The sequence below is a fragment of the Fundulus heteroclitus genome, chromosome 15 (genome assembly GCF_011125445.2).
Source record: "Fundulus heteroclitus isolate FHET01 chromosome 15, MU-UCD_Fhet_4.1, whole genome shotgun sequence".
NCBI lineage: Eukaryota > Metazoa > Chordata > Actinopteri > Cyprinodontiformes > Fundulidae > Fundulus > Fundulus heteroclitus.
The window spans coordinates 1,390,533-1,409,098 of record NC_046375.1 but is presented as its reverse complement, the minus strand read 5'-3'; the positions used below and the strand labels follow the sequence as shown (position 1 = coordinate 1,409,098).

Below are 18,566 nucleotides of genomic sequence, written 5' to 3'. Positions count from 1 at the left end.
ACTTGCTGTTTTTATCAGAGACATGTTAAAAAAAAACTGTGAGAAATCTTCTGTTTCGTATATTTATAGATTTCTGGCTCTAATTAATGATTGTTGCCTTTTTAAGGTGAGAGCTTTGAACTTTGTTGATTTTAGTTATCAGGTTTTAGCCTCCAACAGATCTAGCAGGTCTTTCTGAAACCAGGTGTTCCCCGCGCGCTCTCTCTTTGTTTCTCAAAGCTCTTTCAGCTGTTTGCTTTGTCTTTGTTCACCTTTGTGTTTGTTGACCTTCCTCCAGCTTTTGTGTGCACTGTATGTTTGCCGTAGAGTGAGTTCATCTGTTTTCTCCAGGCAGAGGAGGGGTCGAGGCACTCTTACAGCGGTGCTTACCTTCCTTCCCACAATGCTCTGGGAGAGAGAGAGAGAGTCATAATCTAATGGTGGCGCTCCGTTGAAGCGGCGCCTATTGCTCTGCTCTGATCTCCGGGTTTTTGATGAGAATTGAACAGCGACGCTAAATAACAGCTGAAACCAGTTTGACTTCAAACATTTTTTTTTTTTTAAACTGTGCAACCTGCACAGTAGATCCTGCACTGCAAAAACGGAACTAAAAATAAGTAAAATGTTCTTAAAATTGGTGTATTTTTCCTTGATTTGAGCAGGTAAATAAGATGATCTGCCAATAGAATAAGATTTTTGCACTTAAATTAGGAACAATTCATCTCTATCATCTTATTTCAAGTGCAGTATATCTAATTATCTTATTTTAGGGGTCAAAATACTCATTCCATTGGCAGATAATCTTATTTACCTGCTCAAATCTAGGACAAAAAACGCTAATTTTAAGAACTTTTTTACTTATTTTTAGATCTGTTTTTGAACTGTGTATTTGTTTTAGAAAGAAGAAACGTGTCACGGCATCGTCAGAAAACTGCCAACTTATCTTGCTTTGATGGAGTAAAAACCTTCAGTCATTCATGAGGAAAGCTGGACACTAAGCTTTGGGCAACATGGCCCTAACTCCGTCCAGCAGCTCAGTTTCCCCTCCATCCATCCATCCATCCATCCATCCATCCATCCTAGCTACAGTTTTATCTGAAACCCCTTTTGATTTGATCTGAGAGTAAAAATGCTGAATCCTGTTTGCGCCTCCAGCTGAAGACACGTTCCTGTCGGCCATCATCAACTACACCAACAGCTCCACGGTCCACTTCAAGCTGTCGCCCACGTACGTGCTGTACATGGCCTGCCGCTACGTGCTGTCGCCCACCTACCGGCCCGACATGTCGCCCTCAGAGCGCACGCACAAAGTCATCTCCATCGTCAACAAGATGGTGAGCATGATGGAAGGCGTCATCCAGGTCAGTACCACTCTCCGCCTCTTTGAACATAAACCCACGAGTCATTTTTTTTTTTTTTTACGTCATTTCACTGTTTTCTGCTCCTGGGAGTCTGGCAGGTTTCCTCCATGTTAACTTTACTCTTACAAACTACACGTCGTAGTTGTAAGGCGCGTTTGCACGTGCTTGCCTCCTTTGGTCTTGGTGTTTCGTGCGTTGCCCTTCGGTTTTAATAGCTGGAGCTGTCGGGGAAATTGCCGCTGCTCTCTGCAGCAATTTAAAAAAAACAAAAAAAACATGCAGCTTTCCCAAAGTGTACCGGATATGCTTTTGTTTTTTATTTTTTAGCTTGCCGGATTTCAGTTTTTCTGCACTGCAAAAACTGAACTTAAAATAAGTAAAATGTTCTTAAAATTTGGGTATTTGTCCTTGATTTGAGCAGGTAAATAAGATTATTTGCCAATGGAATAAGATTTTTGCACTTAAGATAGGAACAATTCATCTTCATCTTATTTCAAGTGCAGGATGTCTAATTATCTTATTTAAGGGGTAAAAATACTCATTCCATTGGCAAATAATCTTATTTACCTGCTCAAATCAAGGACAAATACATTAATTTCAAGAAAATTTTACTTATTTTTAGTTCTCCTTTTGCAGTGCAGACGTTGCACCGCAAAAACAGAACTAAAAATAAGTTAATGTTTTCTTGAAATGAGTGCATTTGTACTTTATTTGAGTAGGTAAAGAAGATATTCTGCCAATGGAATAAGATTTTTGCACTTAAAATAGGAAGAACTCGCCTCCATCAACTTGTTTCAAGTGCATTATATCTAATTATCTTATTCTAGGGGTAAAAATACTCATTCCATTGGCAGATAATCTTCTTTACCTGCTCAAATCAAGGACAAATACACTAACTTTAAGAACATTTTACTTATTTTCGATCCGTTTTTGCAGTGTGAAATATAATCTGCACTTCAAGAGGTTTCATTTTAGTGGGGTTTATGAAGACCACGGACTCGTGCAGCAGTTGAATCTTCAGCGATAATTGTACGTTTTTTTTTTTTTTTTGCTGCAATTAAGCCAACTTCCCAGCCAGTCGGAAGTTTTTAAAGCACCTCTGCAAAACTGAGGCCAGATAAGTTTACATAAAGGAGACGTTTGAGCTTTTTATTCTGCTGCTAATTTGGCTTTTCATCGTTGAAGTTTTAAAAAAACATTTTTTTGTAGGTATTTGGCCACTAATTTCAGAGAAGAGTAACTAAATCATCTGTAGCTTTTAACTGGAGCTGAACAATCACCAACGCTGGATTAGCACTAGAGATGAACCTCCTTTCGCCTAACTTTAAACCCCACATTATGAAACTTTAGGTAAAATCTTACCTGGGTGGAAAAGCTTTAAATAAAACCAAACAGCTCCTCCGTTATCACCAGGCTCTCCTGGACTAGTCCACACATCCCGCTGCAGGCCAAGGCCACCGAGCTAATATACAGTTTGAAGGCTAGTCTGGTTTCCAGGTTCACAAACTAACAGTTTTTAGAAGCTTTTTTTTATGCTCTGCTTTGATGGGTGACACAACAGTACTCTCAAGATGGTTTCAATCGTCTTTTCAAAAGAAATAAATGTTTCTGTAAATGAGTTTGTCTGTTAATGTTTGTCTAAAAGCCAAAAAATCCTCATTATAGGTGTCCCATCTTCTCCCTGTTGTTTCCCCCGTCTTTTAAACTGGACGTTTTTTTTTTTTTCATGTGTAGCCAGCTGTGCACTGATAATAAAGCGTGAGTTTAAGGTTGGCTGTGACCAGGCCAGAGTCTTCCTGGGGTTGTTTGACTCTCACGTCCATCAGCTTAATGCTCATGAACTCATTCTCCGGGTCACGTTGTAAACCACGTGTGTGCCAGAGTGTCTCTGTGTTTACATACTGTGTCCATACTGTAGCTGTTGACGTGTTTTCTCTCTGTCCTGTAAACGTGTCCTCCTCTTCCTCCTCCTCCTCCTCCTCCTCCTCTTCCACTTCCTTCTGTCCAGGAGATTGCTGAAGGGGATCAGGTAGGACACCACAACAGCACACCATGATATGGCTGCCAAAGACTCTTTCTCTTCTCTACACCGCTATTTCTCTCTCTGTTTGGGTTGGGCGATGTTGAAAAACAAACAAACAAAAATCAGTCATGCTTGTTTCACAGCTTGCACCTAAAATCAATTTAAATCTGGTAAGTTATTGACGAATATAGGCTCTGAGAACTAAATTGCTTTGCTGCAATCAATGCATTAGTTGTCCTAAACAAGTAGGCATGACGGCTGCACTGCAAAAAGGGAACCAAAAGTAAGCAAAGATTTCTTGAAATGAGTGTATTTTTCCTTGGTTTAAGCAGGTAAATGGGACTATTTGCCAATGGAATAAGATTTTTTGCACTAAAAATAGGAACAATTACTCTTCACTGTCTTATTTCAGGTGCAAGGTATCCAATTATCTTATTATAAATATATAATATAAATATACTCATTCCATTGGCAAATAGAGTTATTTTACTGCTCAAATCAAGGTAAAATACACTCATTTCAAGAAAATTTTACTTACTTTTAGTTATTTTTTGCAGTGTGAGGATGAGTACATGCAGACACCAGGAAAGGTACTAAAAGTTACTTGCTTTCTGGGACATTTGTAGCAATTGCTCCTTCGTGCCTATGTAGGCTATATAAATGGCTATCAGAACTAAGTAGAACCTGGCATTTTATAGTGGAAATTAAATTTAAAAAAGTGTTTGTAGCATCTTTAATGCGACGTGCATCCCTGAGAAATTGGGTAAAGCTCTAGTTCAGCGTCGGCCGATCAGTTTACACTGCAAAAGCGGAAGTAAAAATAAGTAAAATGTTCTTAAAATGAGCGTATTTGTCCCTGATTTGAGCAGGTAAATAAGATGATTTGCCAATGGAATAAGATTTTTTGCACTTAAAATAGGAACAACTCATCTCCATCATCTTATTTAAAGTGCAGGATGTCTAATTATCTCATTTTAGGGGTCAAAATACTCATTCCATTGGCAAATAATCTTATTTACCTTCTGAGATTAAGGACAAATACACTAACTTTAAGAGCATTTTACTTATTTTTAGATCCGTTTTTGCAGTGTAGCACCAAAAGCAGGAATCAATTTCAGCAGCGTTGCAAAGTGTCACGTTTTTAATTACTCAAAACGTCTTATAACAGAAATCTTAACAGTGTTTGACATTTTATTCTTATTCTTAACTGATAACTGGAAAATAAAAACCACTGAAGCCACAAAATGACCCGAGTATCATGTTGGGCAGTGCTCCTCCTATCGACTTCAAGCCACGCCCCCCTGCTGCTATTGGTCAATCTGAATACTTTCTCCCACACGGGTATTAAATTATAATGTGGTTATTAACAAACCAGCCTCACCGTGACTTTAATTATGACTGTTTGGCAAAATGTGTATAAAGCAGATGTGTAGATCTCAGCAGACGAGTATTAGAGGCTGTCTTTTTTTTCTTATTTTTATCTCTGTAGCAGAAGAGGAGGTGGAATAAGGGCATACCTGTGTGCTACATCAAGTGAATTGACTTGTAAAAGAGCTTTCTGTGTCAACTGTGCTTCCCCTAGTGGATACGTTGAAGTAACTCAATGAAAAATCAACTTTAAATCACCACTTGCACTTTCTTTTCCTCCGTCACATTGCTGCTTATAATACCAGGGCTTCCCGTTAATGATGTCGGATACATTTCTTACATTTACTGCAGTCTGAAGATCTTACAGCTTCCTTTGATTATAGAACTTATGCACAATTTGGAGGCGTGTGTGCTGGGAAGCTTTGTATTTCGGGGCCAATTGTTGATGCACAGTATTTATTCATTGCTGCGAGATCAGAGGCGTAACAGAATAAGATCAGAATTGGTCCGTTTACACTGCTGTGAAAAAGACCGATATGGGTTGCATGTGGGTAAAAATATCGGATTTGGGTCGCTGTGTGAACGTAGCCTTTGAATTCATGGTCTGCCAGTCCAAACTACCTTAATCTCCCCATGGACGTTTTGTGGTTTCCACCGCATAATGGGGCGCATCTTAGTGCTTGGTGGACCCTTGCAGTCGCATCCAATGCTCTGCAGAAATAATTCAACGTTGAGGCGTTAGTCCAATCAGAAAGGAGCTTAAACGAGGCTGAAGGTGTTTTAAATGCTGAAGTCATGTGTTTATATTCACATTACATAAGCAGAAGTAATTGCATATTTGTCTAGTAAAAATATATGAAGGGTTTGGGTCACAAATTAATGAGTTTAGATACCAGTTTTGACAAAAAAAAAAAGTTTATCTTTTTGACAGTTTGCATATAAACCAACATCTACATAAAGTTGGATCACGGTAAAATCACATCGCTCAACCTTATGAATCTTCTGCTTTTTTTCCACCTTTCTCATCTTTCTCTGTGCTTTATTTCTTTTTTTTTTTTAACCAGCCCATCATTGTTGCTGCTGCTTCTTTTTTGTTCTCCGTTTTAACAGAAATGCCCAAACAAAGCCATAACCAAACGTCCCGTCCACAGCTGGAAAAACTAAGCAACAGCAACATCAACCTGACTAATCTCATTTAGCTTCCTGGAAACCTTCCCGGTACTAAAAACCCAAACAAACTGGGAAAGCAGCCTCTCCTAGTCCCTGTCACTCCATCTTTAACTCTGGCGTCTGATTTTCTGTTCTTATGTGTGACGTCTTGCTTCTCCTCAGCAGTGTGGACGAGAAACAAGTCGCTTCCCTCTGACCTCCTCCACCCCACCTGCTTCGTTTGTCTGTTTGGAGACTCATTGACGTGTTCAGCCACCCATCTGTGTTTCAAACCTGTTTTTCGTTTTTGGATGCTCTCGGCTCAGCCTTTCATCCTCTGGCTCTTCTTAATGAAGTTTTTCTGTGTGATTTGTTTCCGTGGCGAGGATGGATGAGTGCAGGGAGACGAGCTTTGCTGTCCCCCGTCTCTCTGGGTTGGGGGGGGACACTAGCCAATCAGCTCTTCAGACGCTCTGTCATTAATAAATCTTTATGTTCACTCTGCAAGCAACCAGTATTTTCAGGCAGTTTTTAAGTTTTTTTTTCTAACAGCCTAAACGCTGCCATCACCCTCTAGTGGTCAGTTTTGTTTGTTTGCCCTGTTAAAATTCAGGAAAATCATCTTCATCTTAAACATTTTAGTATTTTTATTATTATTATTATTATTATTATTATTATTATTAACACATTTGGATTCTTCCCCGCTAGGAAATAATCCAACATTTTTAACCTCTGAATAATAAAAGAATGTGATAACATTGCTTTTATTCAACAGCCGTTTTCAAAAGAGTCTGCTTTAAAGTTAAAAAAGGGTTTCAGAGCTTTTGGTTGCCTGCGTTTTCTCAACAGTCGATGTAAACTCTGTGAAAAAAGCTTGTTCTGTGTGAAAGCTCGGCTGTTTTGGCAGCTCCAACCCCCAAAAGTACTTGTCAGCCATGCAAAAATATGGATAACCATTGAACAGTTCCTCATTTCAATAAATCACATCTTGTAACGTCAATAAGTAAAAGTATTTTAGAATAAAACAAACTGAGAGAATTTCTGTGTGTTTGTCTTTACAACTCGTAATAAAAATGAGTAATTAGTAAACATGACAACCTATAGATTCAAGATGGCGCTGCAGGTCACAGCCTCGGCCCTTCGCTCTCTGGGAATCGATACTATACATATTTGCACAAATTTAACATCATCTTTTAGCACAAACACTAAAACCTTTTTTACCCACCAAATGTGGGTAATTTATACTTTAAATGTCCGTGCATTAAGAGCAAAGTGTATCTAAGTAAAATTTTTTGTTACAGTGCACCAACTTGGCCAAAAAGGCTGATTTGGATTTCAAGGGGAATATGCTACCAACAGTATGTCCAAATAAGGAAAATTAAAATGGACAAATGAAGGCTAGCCAAGAGACGACTGGATCAACATGAACTCATGGTGCGCTTAAAAGGCTTGAAAATTAACTTTTTTTTTAACAGATATGGTTTTGGTTTATGCTTAAATTCAAACATACAGGCCCCAAAATTTTCTCTAATTCATATAATAAAGCAGATGCTATCAAAAAAAAACCTAAGCTTTGACAGATTTTAGACTTTAAAGCTTGCTTCCTTTGCTTTATTTTTGAAAAATGTGCCATAAACTGGTGCCTTAAAGAGACTTTGAGTTAAATGGTTTTAGGAAATCCCACTTTGAAAGACTCAACTCTAAGCCAGTCCCTCCCATCGTGTAGATTTGCTACGTTTGGATACTGGTGCTGGCAGGGTGAACATATATTTCGATTCGCTCTTCGCGTCTGGTGACGAGTTGTGTATGTTGGAGGGAAAAGGAGAGGTCACCTTCATGTTAAACTGTTACATTTTCTTTCTTTGGTTTGTTCACTGATCCGACAGCGATGACCGATCTTGTTCTCGACACAGGCTTGGCTTTGAGGGAGTTGCGTTTGAGGCATGAATCTATCTCTGAAGTAACAAACTGCTCCTTCTGGCTGCCACTCAAACACAAGCCTCCCTCTGTTTCTCACCTTCTCTTTAACATCTCCAGCCTCTCCTGCATCCTGCCGCTCTAACCGCTTCCTCTCTGTTTTCTTTTTGTCTCTGTGTACGTGGTTGTGATTTGGTACGTTACAGAAACAGAAGAACATCGCCGGAGCGCTGGCTTTCTGGATGGCCAACTCCTCCGAGCTGCTGAACTTCATCAAGCAGGACCGGGACCTGAGTCGCATCACGCTGGACGCTCAGGACATCCTCGCACACCTCGTTCAGATGGCCTTCAAGTCAGTTTTAGGGTTTATAACAGCAGTACTGGTGGTTTTAGATAAAATCGTTGGTCATTTATTGCCTGAAATCAACTTTTCAGAGGTGTTTCTGATTTTAGTATTAACCATCTGTTATGTCTTACGGCAGGTACCTGGTCACCTGTCTGCAGATTGATCTGAATAACTACATGCCAGCCTTCCTGGACGACCCTGAGGAGCATAATCCACAGAGACCCAAGATCGGTAATTTTAGGGAGAAATTCTCTAATTTAACTGCAGCAGTGCACGCATGCTTACCCCAGTTTAGTTGTTTCTCAGCTTTCTTTTCCTGATAGACCCACATCCAGAACCTTCTTCTCGTTGTCGAACCCGCATGCATACTTACGCTCAACATTCGCCTTGATGTTTAATGCATTAATGCAGGGATGACATGTGAGGATTTTTTTTTTTTACTTTAGCAGGACAGGTATATGATTGTATTCTGTTCTATTTCTCGTCCGCTTCTCTTGCTGGCTTCCATGTTTGCAGGCTGCTGCTCTTTTGCCAAAATAACAAATACTAAATGCTCTGTATTGGGAACCCTGGGAACTGTCATATGATTGGCTCAGGAACCAGGAAGTAAACACAGGGCTACACTCTGAACAGAAGTAGTTCTGGACCGTACCTCTAGGTTTGAAAGGAGAAAAATCTGTCTAAAGACATTGTTGATGGAGAGGACCGACTGTTTATAGGGAATGTTATTCCATCCCAGGTGACAAATGAGAATGATTTAGGTTGATTTTACAGTAAATATCTTATCTGTTGCTCCTTTAAGCAAATAGGTTGATTTTAACCCAAGGGAGAGCATCAATATTACAGATGTCTGGTAGGAAGGAACTCTGTATTTGTTGAGCAGAACGGCTGATTACTCTCCTCCCTGTGACGCTGAGACATCTGGAAGGCCCGGTAAGGAGAATGACCTGAGGGGGTCAAAGTTTATTGGTCAACATCAACAAGACCAACCAAAGTGTTCCCCTATAACAAGAACACGCGCTTTACCAACCTGTCCACCTGCACATCCTCTTCTCCACCTCACACATGCGCAGTAGGTTACATGCAACTTAACACTCAAGATGGCTGCATCTTACTTTTTGTGGATTAAGGCTGCTTTTTTCGACATCTTTTTCGACTGGTGTTGGATGCCGTGCTGCTTGAAGGATTTTTGTAGTTTTTGTTCTTTAATTTTTGGAACATTTGTTACTATGCATAACCAGTTGGTTTTGTACAACTGAGAGCAGGTGATTGACATCTCAAAAGCTGAAGTAATACTTCAACTACATCCACAAATCCCAGATGAATTGAAAAGAAGGGACCAAGAAGCAAGAAGAAGAGAGAGGAGGAGGAAATTCAAGCAATCTCTTCCATCGATTACTATGCCAGAATATCGGGAATGTATTATGTGTTTCACTGAAACATAGCTGCAGGAACATATCCCCGACTCCAGCGACTCTCTGCCAGGCTTTCTGAGCAGACAGATTTAACGAGTAGCGGCAAAAGCAAAGGTAGTGGATTGGTGGTGCTGGTGAACAACAGATGGTGCCACTCAGGACGTGTCACTGAGAAGTTTAGTCTCTGCAGGCCAGATATCGAAGTGTTAGCAGTGAGTTTTCGTTCATATTATACACCCAGAGAGTTCATCAGTGCTACTTTGGCAACAGCCTACGTTCCACTAACCGCTGTTGGTGACGTTATAGGCTCAGTTGTCGATAAGCTCCAGACGGAAGATCCAAATGCTACCATGGCAATATCTGATTATTTTAATCATGCCTTACTCTCTGCTACACTTTCAACTTTTCAACAGTCTGTTGCTCTGCTAGAGAAAACAAAACTCTTGACTTGTTTTATGCAAATGTAAAAGACTTGCATATATCTAAAGCATGACATCCTCTTGGCAAATCGTATCACAATCTGTTTTTTCTCTGCTCAGTCTTTTTCAAAGGCAGCCTGCAGTAAAGAGAACTGAAACAGAAAAAAAAAAAACTATGTAAAATCAAGAGTTGTATTAACATTGCTATGCTCTGATCCCAGTCATGTGACATTCAGACATCACACTCCTGTTGGTTTGTTTCCAGAGGACGTCCTGCACACGCTGACGGGCGCCATGTCGTTGCTCCGCCGCTGCCGGGTCAACGCCGCCCTCACCATCCAGCTCTTCTCGCAGCTCTTCCACTTCATCAACATGTGGCTGTTCAACAGGCTGGTGACGAACGGCGACTCCGGCCTGTGCTGCCACTACTGGGGGGCCATTCTCCGGCAGCAGCTCAGCCACATCGAGGCCTGGGCCGAGAAGCAGGGACTGGAGCTGGCTGCGGACTGCCACCTCAGCCGGATCGTCCAGGTATCAACAATCACTTTACCTTTGTGTCTCACTCATAATGGTCTTTTTTTAATATTTCCATACCACAAATCATATACAGAGCAAACATCTACTTAGAATCAATAAAAGCCCATAATCTGGAAAAGTGTGGAGTTTTAACTGGTAAAATGGCTTGGACCGCTGGATGGTGGTATAACTTGGGGACAGCCACACATGCTGGGAGGAGAATAGATCAGAATAATTATCAGGTTTCTACACAGCCTGGAAAAGTCTGAATTAATTGTTTTTTTTTTTCAGGGCTGGATGTATGTAGGAACAGAAAATGGAGTTTGGAAAAATGTTTCTAGAGTTTATTACCTTGCATTGTTGCTGTGAATTTGACCGAAATTTTGCAGAAGCTTCGATCAGTGTGATTGTTACACTAATTATTTGACCTTCTTGATCGTGCTGTTTATTTTTTCATCCGTCCGTTCGTCCGTCTCGGTTTCTTCGTACATCTACACTGCAAAAACGTATCTAAAAATAAGTAAAATGTTCTTAAAGTTAGTGTATTTATCCTTGATTTGAGCAGGTAAATAAGATTATCTGCCAATAGAGTATTTTGACCCCTAAAATAAGATAAGTAAACATCCTGCACTTGAAATAAGATGATTGAGATGAATTGTTCCTATTTTAAGTGCAAAATTCTTATTCCATTGGCAAATCATCTTATTTACCTGCTCAAATCAAGGACAGATACACACATTTTAAGAACATTTTCTTATTTCCAGTTCCGTTTTTGCAGTCTACTCCTCTTTTTAAGGGCTGCATTTTGTGAATTTGGTCAGTTTTGTTATTAAAAAAGAGACAAAAACAGTTTGAAGTAGCTGAATCTGTGTCAAAGTAAAGACCTTCTAGATGACCATGTTTGAATTTACCAGCACGGCTTCATATTTGTAGGAAATGGTTTGCTAGAGATTGATTTATAAAGTCAAATGCAGCTCTGAATGTAGTCTTTGTATTAATTTTGCAGAAAGCGTCAGTCTATCGGCCGTATCGTGATGCCGTTTTTGCCTTTTTGTTTGTGTGTCCCCCTCAGGCCACCACCCTGCTGACCATGGACAAGTACTCCATGCAGGACGTGCAGAACATCCACAACACCTGCTTCAAGCTCAACTCGCTGCAGCTGCACGCCCTGATGACCAACTACCGCGTCGCCCAGGACGAGCCGTACATCCCGGCGGTAAGAGGGACGCGCCGGCGAGCTTGGCTTTCACGCAGAGCAGAAGCCGTTCAGCTCATCCCTGCTCTGTGCTCTGTGTGTGCTAGGACCTCATAGAACACGTGGTGGCAGTAGCGGAAAACACAGCAGACGAGCTGGCGAGGAGCGACGGCAGAGAGGTGCAGCTGGAGGAGGATCCGGACCTCCAGCTGCCCTTCCTCCTCCCAGAGGACGGCTACTCTTGCGACGTGGTGCGGCACCTCCCCAACGGCCTGCAGGACTTCCTGGAGCCGCTGCTGCAGAGAGGTACGCCGAACAAACGGATGCTGCCGTGCAACAACCCCACTTACACAGTTTTAATGGATTTAACATTACATTTAATTTTTTTTTTCTGAGTCAATATTCTTTTAAAGTGAGTTGTTCCAAAATTGTTTCGTGTAAATCACAATGGTTGATTTCTGCATCTTAATAAATGCATCATTGTGTGACGCCGTAGGGTTCTGCAGACTAACGCCACATCCGCGCTCTCCTGGTACCTGGACCGTCCACTTCGAAGGAGCCGACAATGACAACCACTTCTCCGCTGCTGACAACAGCGACATGGTAATATGCAAATGTTTTCTTTATTTATCTGCCATCTCTGTGTAAGTATTAAAAAAAAAAAAAAAAAAGAAAAGTGGATAAAAACGCAAAGATGTGTTATTTTCCTGCTTAGCGTTGTGGCATCAGCTGGTGTCATGCAGGCCAGAAAGTTCTGGAACCCACAGACTGATAGTAAACCGTATTTTCTCTGCTTTGAACCTTTTTTTTCCTCATTAAAATCATTTTATATCACAGCTGTCATCAGTTACATTCTCAAGTTATAAAAATTCACTTACGTTTCTTCAAAGATTTTGTTTTAGCAGCTGTAAAGTGTGTTTTTTTTCCACCCACAAGGATTTTTTTTTCTTCTATGAAGCTGAAGTTGGTTCTGGTTGTAGCCTCTGTTCTGGGAAACTGGCCTAAGGGCAATAACACCTCATTTTTCACCAGTTTGAACATCTTTAGCCCGCTCTAGTTTAAAAACTAGAATACTTAAGCTCTTCAACCCTGCACAAGGTTAATCTACAACAAAAGGCAGAATAGTTTATATGCATTTAGTGATTCGTTGACGTTTATTTGAACTGTGGGAGTTCCATACAGGTTTTCTTACATCACTAACTGCTTGAAGGATTCTGCTTTTATTGTAGGTTGATCTATTCCAGGTTTGATAAGAATTTTTCAAACCAGAGAAGATTACAGCGCTTAAGTCAGCTTCGTATGTTTGTTTTTCTTCCTCTAAAAAAAGCTACCAGATGGAGAATGTGTGGAAAAAGTAGCTAAAGCTTTCAGAAAAATATTAAGACCTTCTGAATGACTGAAGATCTGTAGATGAAGATCATTTAAAGACATTTGATAGACAGTCTTGATGTTTTTTTTTTCATACTTTAAATATTTTATCTAATACTTTATCCAGTGTCTTGTGAGGCTTATTGAAATGATTCACATTTTGTCAGGTTACAATCAATTTAAAATGTAATTTATTGCAGTGAAAAGTGTGCAAAACTGAGAAGTTGAAGGCAAAAGATGCATGTTTGTCATCTTCTGCACAAATAATAATCTGAAAGGTAATCTTTTATTCATAAAACATACTACTACATACATTTACTTTTACCTTTTGCTTCTCAAATATACACTGGCTACATAAAATCTCCATAAAGGGTGAAAATATCCGTGGGTTTAGTGGATTATGCAGGTCTTCCTGCATGAGAACACGGCGTGAATCTGGTCTAAAAAAGGTAACGTTTCTGAACCGGCGCTGCAGACAACCTGACGACACCCCTGACATAGTTGGGCTATTTTTAGCGCCTGGTAAACCTGAGGGGTCGCTTTGATTCGGCTCCAGAGGTCCGTCTGTGTGGTCCTCCAGGCGAACGGCAGCAATCACAGCGATTTACTTCTGAGAGGACTTCAAAACAACGTGAGCACACAGGGTTTAATCAACACCAATCACAGAGCAGGAGTTAGTTAGTGAGCAGGCAGCAGTAAATGATAGACTACACACACACACAGCCACTTCCTGTGTAATTGCTCTGTTTATCCCTGCTCCACTTCTTCATGACTGTAGTCTGGACATAATGCAGGCGTCTCTGATTAACGGTGTGCTCCGGCAGGCCGTTGGACCCGACTAAGCACATACAGTGGTCTGTTTATAACACTAAATATGGTAATTTTATGGAGGGAAATGTCCTGAAGACGAACAAAGCAGCTGAAGCCAATTTTTTTTTTTTTTAGAAACAACGTGTTGGAGTTAAACGCCGAAACAACACGCTTCATGAAGGCATTTCAGCAGCTTATAAGCTCCCTTTTCCAGAGCGCACACTTTGGTTTCAGAAGTGTCTTTTCTGTATGTTTTTAAAAGGCCTCTTTCAATTCATCTCTGCGGCTTTTTGGTTAACCGGCACGTCCTGTAATCATCTCTTCAACGTTCAGATCTTTGCCCCGGCGCGGAGTGACGTCGGCAGAGTTTGGGGCTAAATAGTGGTTTATCTTTTTTTTTTTTAATCATTTTCAAAATACAGACTCTTTTAATGTGGAAACTAAATGTCGGTGGCTCTGCTGTTTTAATAACCGGGCCTTTCAGGATAATCACATTATAACCTGATTGCTCTAATTAAGCCGCCTGCAGGCATTTTGCTCCGTCTTGCTCTTCAACCTTTTAGAAAATTGATGAAAATAACAGATGTTTGTCTGTTTTTAGAGGGCAACTGTTGCTCAGAAGGTCGGTAGTTTGACAAATATAAGGAAAAGAGAAAGATCTCCTCTAATTGTCTGTAATGATCCCTATGATGACTGCAGGGTTCCTCCACCGTCCTGAGGAAACTACAGACGTACGGAAATTTGGGAAAAGAAACTGAACTTAGAAAAATTTTCTTTTTTTCTTTTCTTTTTTTTTCTTTCTTTTTTTCTTTTTTTTCTTCTTTTTTTCCCTTTTTTCTTTTTTTCTTTCTTTTTCTTTTTTTCCCTTTTTTTCTTTTCTTTTTTTTCTTTTTTTCCTTTTTTTCTTTTCTTTTCTCTCTTTTTTTTCCCTTTTTTTCCATTTCCCCCTTTTTTTCTCTTTTCTTTTTTTCCTTTCCATAAAATTTTCTGAATTTAAAGATGCCGTTATGTGTTCCTCCTCTAAATCTTCAGTCCCCCCCCACCTGTCCAACCTACGTTTATCAGATACCTGTCTATCTATCTTTCTTTCTTTCTATCCACCTGTTCATCCGTTTATACGTCTTTGCATGCCTCTTTCCCTTCATTATCCCTCTTTCTGTCTCACCATCCATCCGTTTTCCCCTCGCTGTCAATCCTCCATTCATCTTTGCGTCTGCGTGCTCACCCATCAATCTATTTCTATTAAGCCTGTGGTCGGGAAAAGTATCGGACGCTGACATTAAGCTGAATGGGAACCTGGAAATTCTAGTTTAAAGACGTCGGTCCCGGCTGAAGGCGTAACTTATCTTGACGACGTTAATGCATTTATTTATTTTTTGTAAATCGGTAAGTCAGCTGCTAGTTTACGAGTCGTATTGGTCAACCCTCCCGCGTGTTTAGTGCGCCTCTGATGGGGCTCTGCTGGTTTCCCGGCGTCAGAATATCCCTTCGGGTGGCGACGTGGGAACCTTTCTCCGTCTCTCCCCACCCGGAGGCCCAGCCCTCCTTAAATGAGCCCTGCTGTGTATAGAAGTGTGTGTTTCTGGGTTGCCATGATGTGGTTTTGCATTCTTGACTCCATTCCAGAGACCACCGGTCCCTCTGTGGTCTTCCCCTTCATCCTTCTTTCCTTCATTTCTTCCCTCCCTCTTCCTCATCCCTCCCTCCTTGTTTTCTGACTCTGGCCGTCTCTTTCCAACGTTTTTTCCGAGGCGTGCGGACCTGCGGCTCGATCTTCTCCACACCTTTAGGATTAGCTCAGGAGGTATCTTCCTCTTTTTTTGTTTTGACAGCGTGTCCTTCCTGTCTTCCTCTCTTTTCAGCCAATGAGGAAAGAGCCGGAGGTTGTCACAGTAACCCTGAAGAAGCACAACGGCATGGGCCTCAGCATCGTGGCTGCCAAGGTAGGAAATGATACCCGGAGTTTGTTATCCTGTGTAGAACCAGTCAACGACGACCCTGAATAGTAGAAAGAACAACTTTGCTTTGTTTTACCCCAGCTGTGAACACATGGAGTGTTTTGTGTCTGATTGGGAGGCGGGGTGCCTGACGAGAACAGGCCGCTCTGCTGTCGCTGTTGAGTCTGACAGCAGAGCATAAACTAAACACGGACGCTGCGCAGAAACCGGCTCTGTTCAGGTGCGCCGCTGCCCTGGAAGCTGCTAACCTGCCGGCAATCAGTGCCCGTCTGTGGGTTTGTTTTGACAGCGAAAGGAGCCGTGCAGGTTCAGGAGGTGGACTGCCACATGTGCTCAACAAGTATTCCTGACGTTTTATCTCAAAAGAAATTGGATTAACTGTTTATAAGTTGCTAAACGGGAGCATTCCTTTGTTTTAAACTCCACAATCAGATGAGGATGATTTTGTCTGGAGGATTAAAGCATCTTTAAATGGATCTGAAAATAGGATTATTCAGTAATAAAACTGAACTCACATAGATAGTCTTCTGCACTAACTCAGTAAACAGTTTCGTCTAATGGGAAGATTTAAAGGGAACAGCGTGGTAAAATGTTATTCTCCCACTTCCTGCATGCTAAAAACTTTTAGTCTAAGTCTGGAATTTCATAAAAATTGTTTTTGTTTGCAAAATTAACAAAGACGTCGTTATTTGTCTTCCTCTACCAACAAAACATGTAGACATTCAACTTATTCCTACCTATAATGATTAAAAGAAATAGTTTTTTGAGTTCATTGCCCTCTAGTGGTCCACTTAGACATTGCTATTAAGTTAAAAAATTCTAGCTCTTTTAGGCAAAAGTGTTTGTTTAGCTTGTTAAAGACGGCTTGTATGGCTTGTATTTAGGACTTTTTTAAAAATCTGTTTGTTCTATGTTTGTTGTAACATAAAATGTTCCTTTAACTTATATTACAGCAGGCCTCCAAATAATTTAAACTCCAATTAACGTGATGCATGGACGAGAGATAATTTTATTCTGATTCGTCCATAATTATTGGACCAATTTATGATTCTAGATTCACCTTCCAGTTTTACGTCAGACTGCTCAAGAGTTGACTGATTTGAATGTTTAAGACACAAAAAAGAGCTTTATCTGTCACCGATCTCGAGAAATATCACCGATTAAACTGAATATTTCTTTATTTTATTAGTATTCTAGAAACTGGAATCAGTTTGACGCTCTAAGGTAGAATCAGTTTATCTGAGACTCAAACATTTGCCGGTATTTTCCATTAAAAGACGACCGTGACTCTGTTCCTCACGGCGAGCTTTAATCAGCGAAGAGCCGAACGTGGAAGATAAGGCCCGCGGAGTGTCGGCTCTTAATAAGAAACATTAAGACACTTTGTCTTTTTCTGAGGAGAGCGAACTTCCTGCTGAAGTCGAGAGCTTTCCTGTGCGGCTGTGTGCACGTGTTGAGTCTGTGTGTGGGGAGGAAGGACGTTCGGAGGAAACCTCCTCGCACTGATTATTTTCAGAACGGCGTGTGGACGTCTGAGAAAGGAGGTAATAGAGCGAGTGTGTGGGATGGGAGAAGGCAGGTAGGGCAGATTTCATCAAACAGCTGCTGGAACTGACGGTAAACTGGGCTGAGCTCCGTCCGATTATATAACTGTGTGTGTGTATGTGTGGTGTGAGGTTTGGCTGGTGGAGCTGCAGCGCTCCACCTCAGTCTGACCAGCAGCCGTCCCAGTAGACGCTTCACCTCTTGGATCGCCGCCTGAACTCTCCGTTTGACAAACGCTCTGCGTTTAGGAACATGTGGAGGAATTTTGGCTGCACTCGGGAGCATTTGAGGAATTTACTGCACTTTTTCTGAGACACATTTTGTGGAGCTTTTTTTTTTATTAAGTCCACTTGTTTTTATTCATTTTGTTTTTCTTCCACCACCACCCCTTCGTTCCAGCCTAACTTTTAATAGCGAGTCCTATGAGTTTATTCTGTCTGAAGTTTGGGAATTTGGAGTGCATCTCCGTTCCACGTCTCCGCCTGTAAACGCTGATTTTGAACACAAAGCCGAATGGATTACCTGCAGCCGGTGTAATTGGGAGGCTCTGGACTTGTCGGTTCATGTTAGCAGGTTGAAGCGCTCGCTGGGATAAAAGCAGGTGTGCACAGTTTGCCCCCCCCCCCCCACCACCACCACCACCAGTCTGGACGTGGCAGCGTGAACTGGTTTGGGGAAAGCTTAGCAAGAAGCAGGAACATGTGGTTCTCAGTGGTGGGCAGGAGAGACCAGGTAATGACATGTTTATCATTTTTAAAATCACGTTTCCCTCTCTTTAGAAATGATAAAAGCTTGAATGTGAGTGTTTGTCAAATTGTTATTTCTAAGAGCTTCGGTTGGCTCGACTAGAAATGCGTCCTGCAAGCATTTAGCTTAGTTTTTGATCTGCTGTCATCCAGTGCAACGACCTCCTGGTTTGTTGCTTTGCTTTCGGGGCCGTTTTGCTAATGGTTAGACAAAAGTACACATGAGGCAGATTGGAAAACCTTTATAGAAATCTGCTCCTAAGGCTAAATCTGAATATTACCCTTCAAACTAAACAAGAGATCCAGATTGAACCGTTATCCCTTGACCAACTCTGATTGGCGATCGCAGGTTCATTACTTTGAACCAGTGCATCAAAACTAAAAATTCACATTTTTAAGACTATAGAAATGTCCATAAAAAGCATGCCTGGTGTTGGTAAAAACATATTTT

At 41.1% G+C, this 18,566-nt stretch overlaps 1 protein-coding gene across 1 annotated transcript in view; it reads left to right on the top strand.

Annotated features, from left to right (window-relative positions):
- Window positions 1-18,566, top strand: part of afdna (afadin, adherens junction formation factor a) — a 151,150-nt gene that overhangs the window by 82,876 nt on the left and 49,708 nt on the right. Inside the window, 8 exon segments of the mRNA XM_036147190.1 lie at window positions 1,135-1,340; window positions 8,004-8,149; window positions 8,280-8,374; window positions 10,243-10,508; window positions 11,566-11,709; window positions 11,796-11,994; window positions 12,185-12,291; window positions 15,729-15,809. Coding sequence (XP_036003083.1) covers window positions 1,135-1,340; window positions 8,004-8,149; window positions 8,280-8,374; window positions 10,243-10,508; window positions 11,566-11,709; window positions 11,796-11,994; window positions 12,185-12,291; window positions 15,729-15,809 — 1,244 coding nt within the window.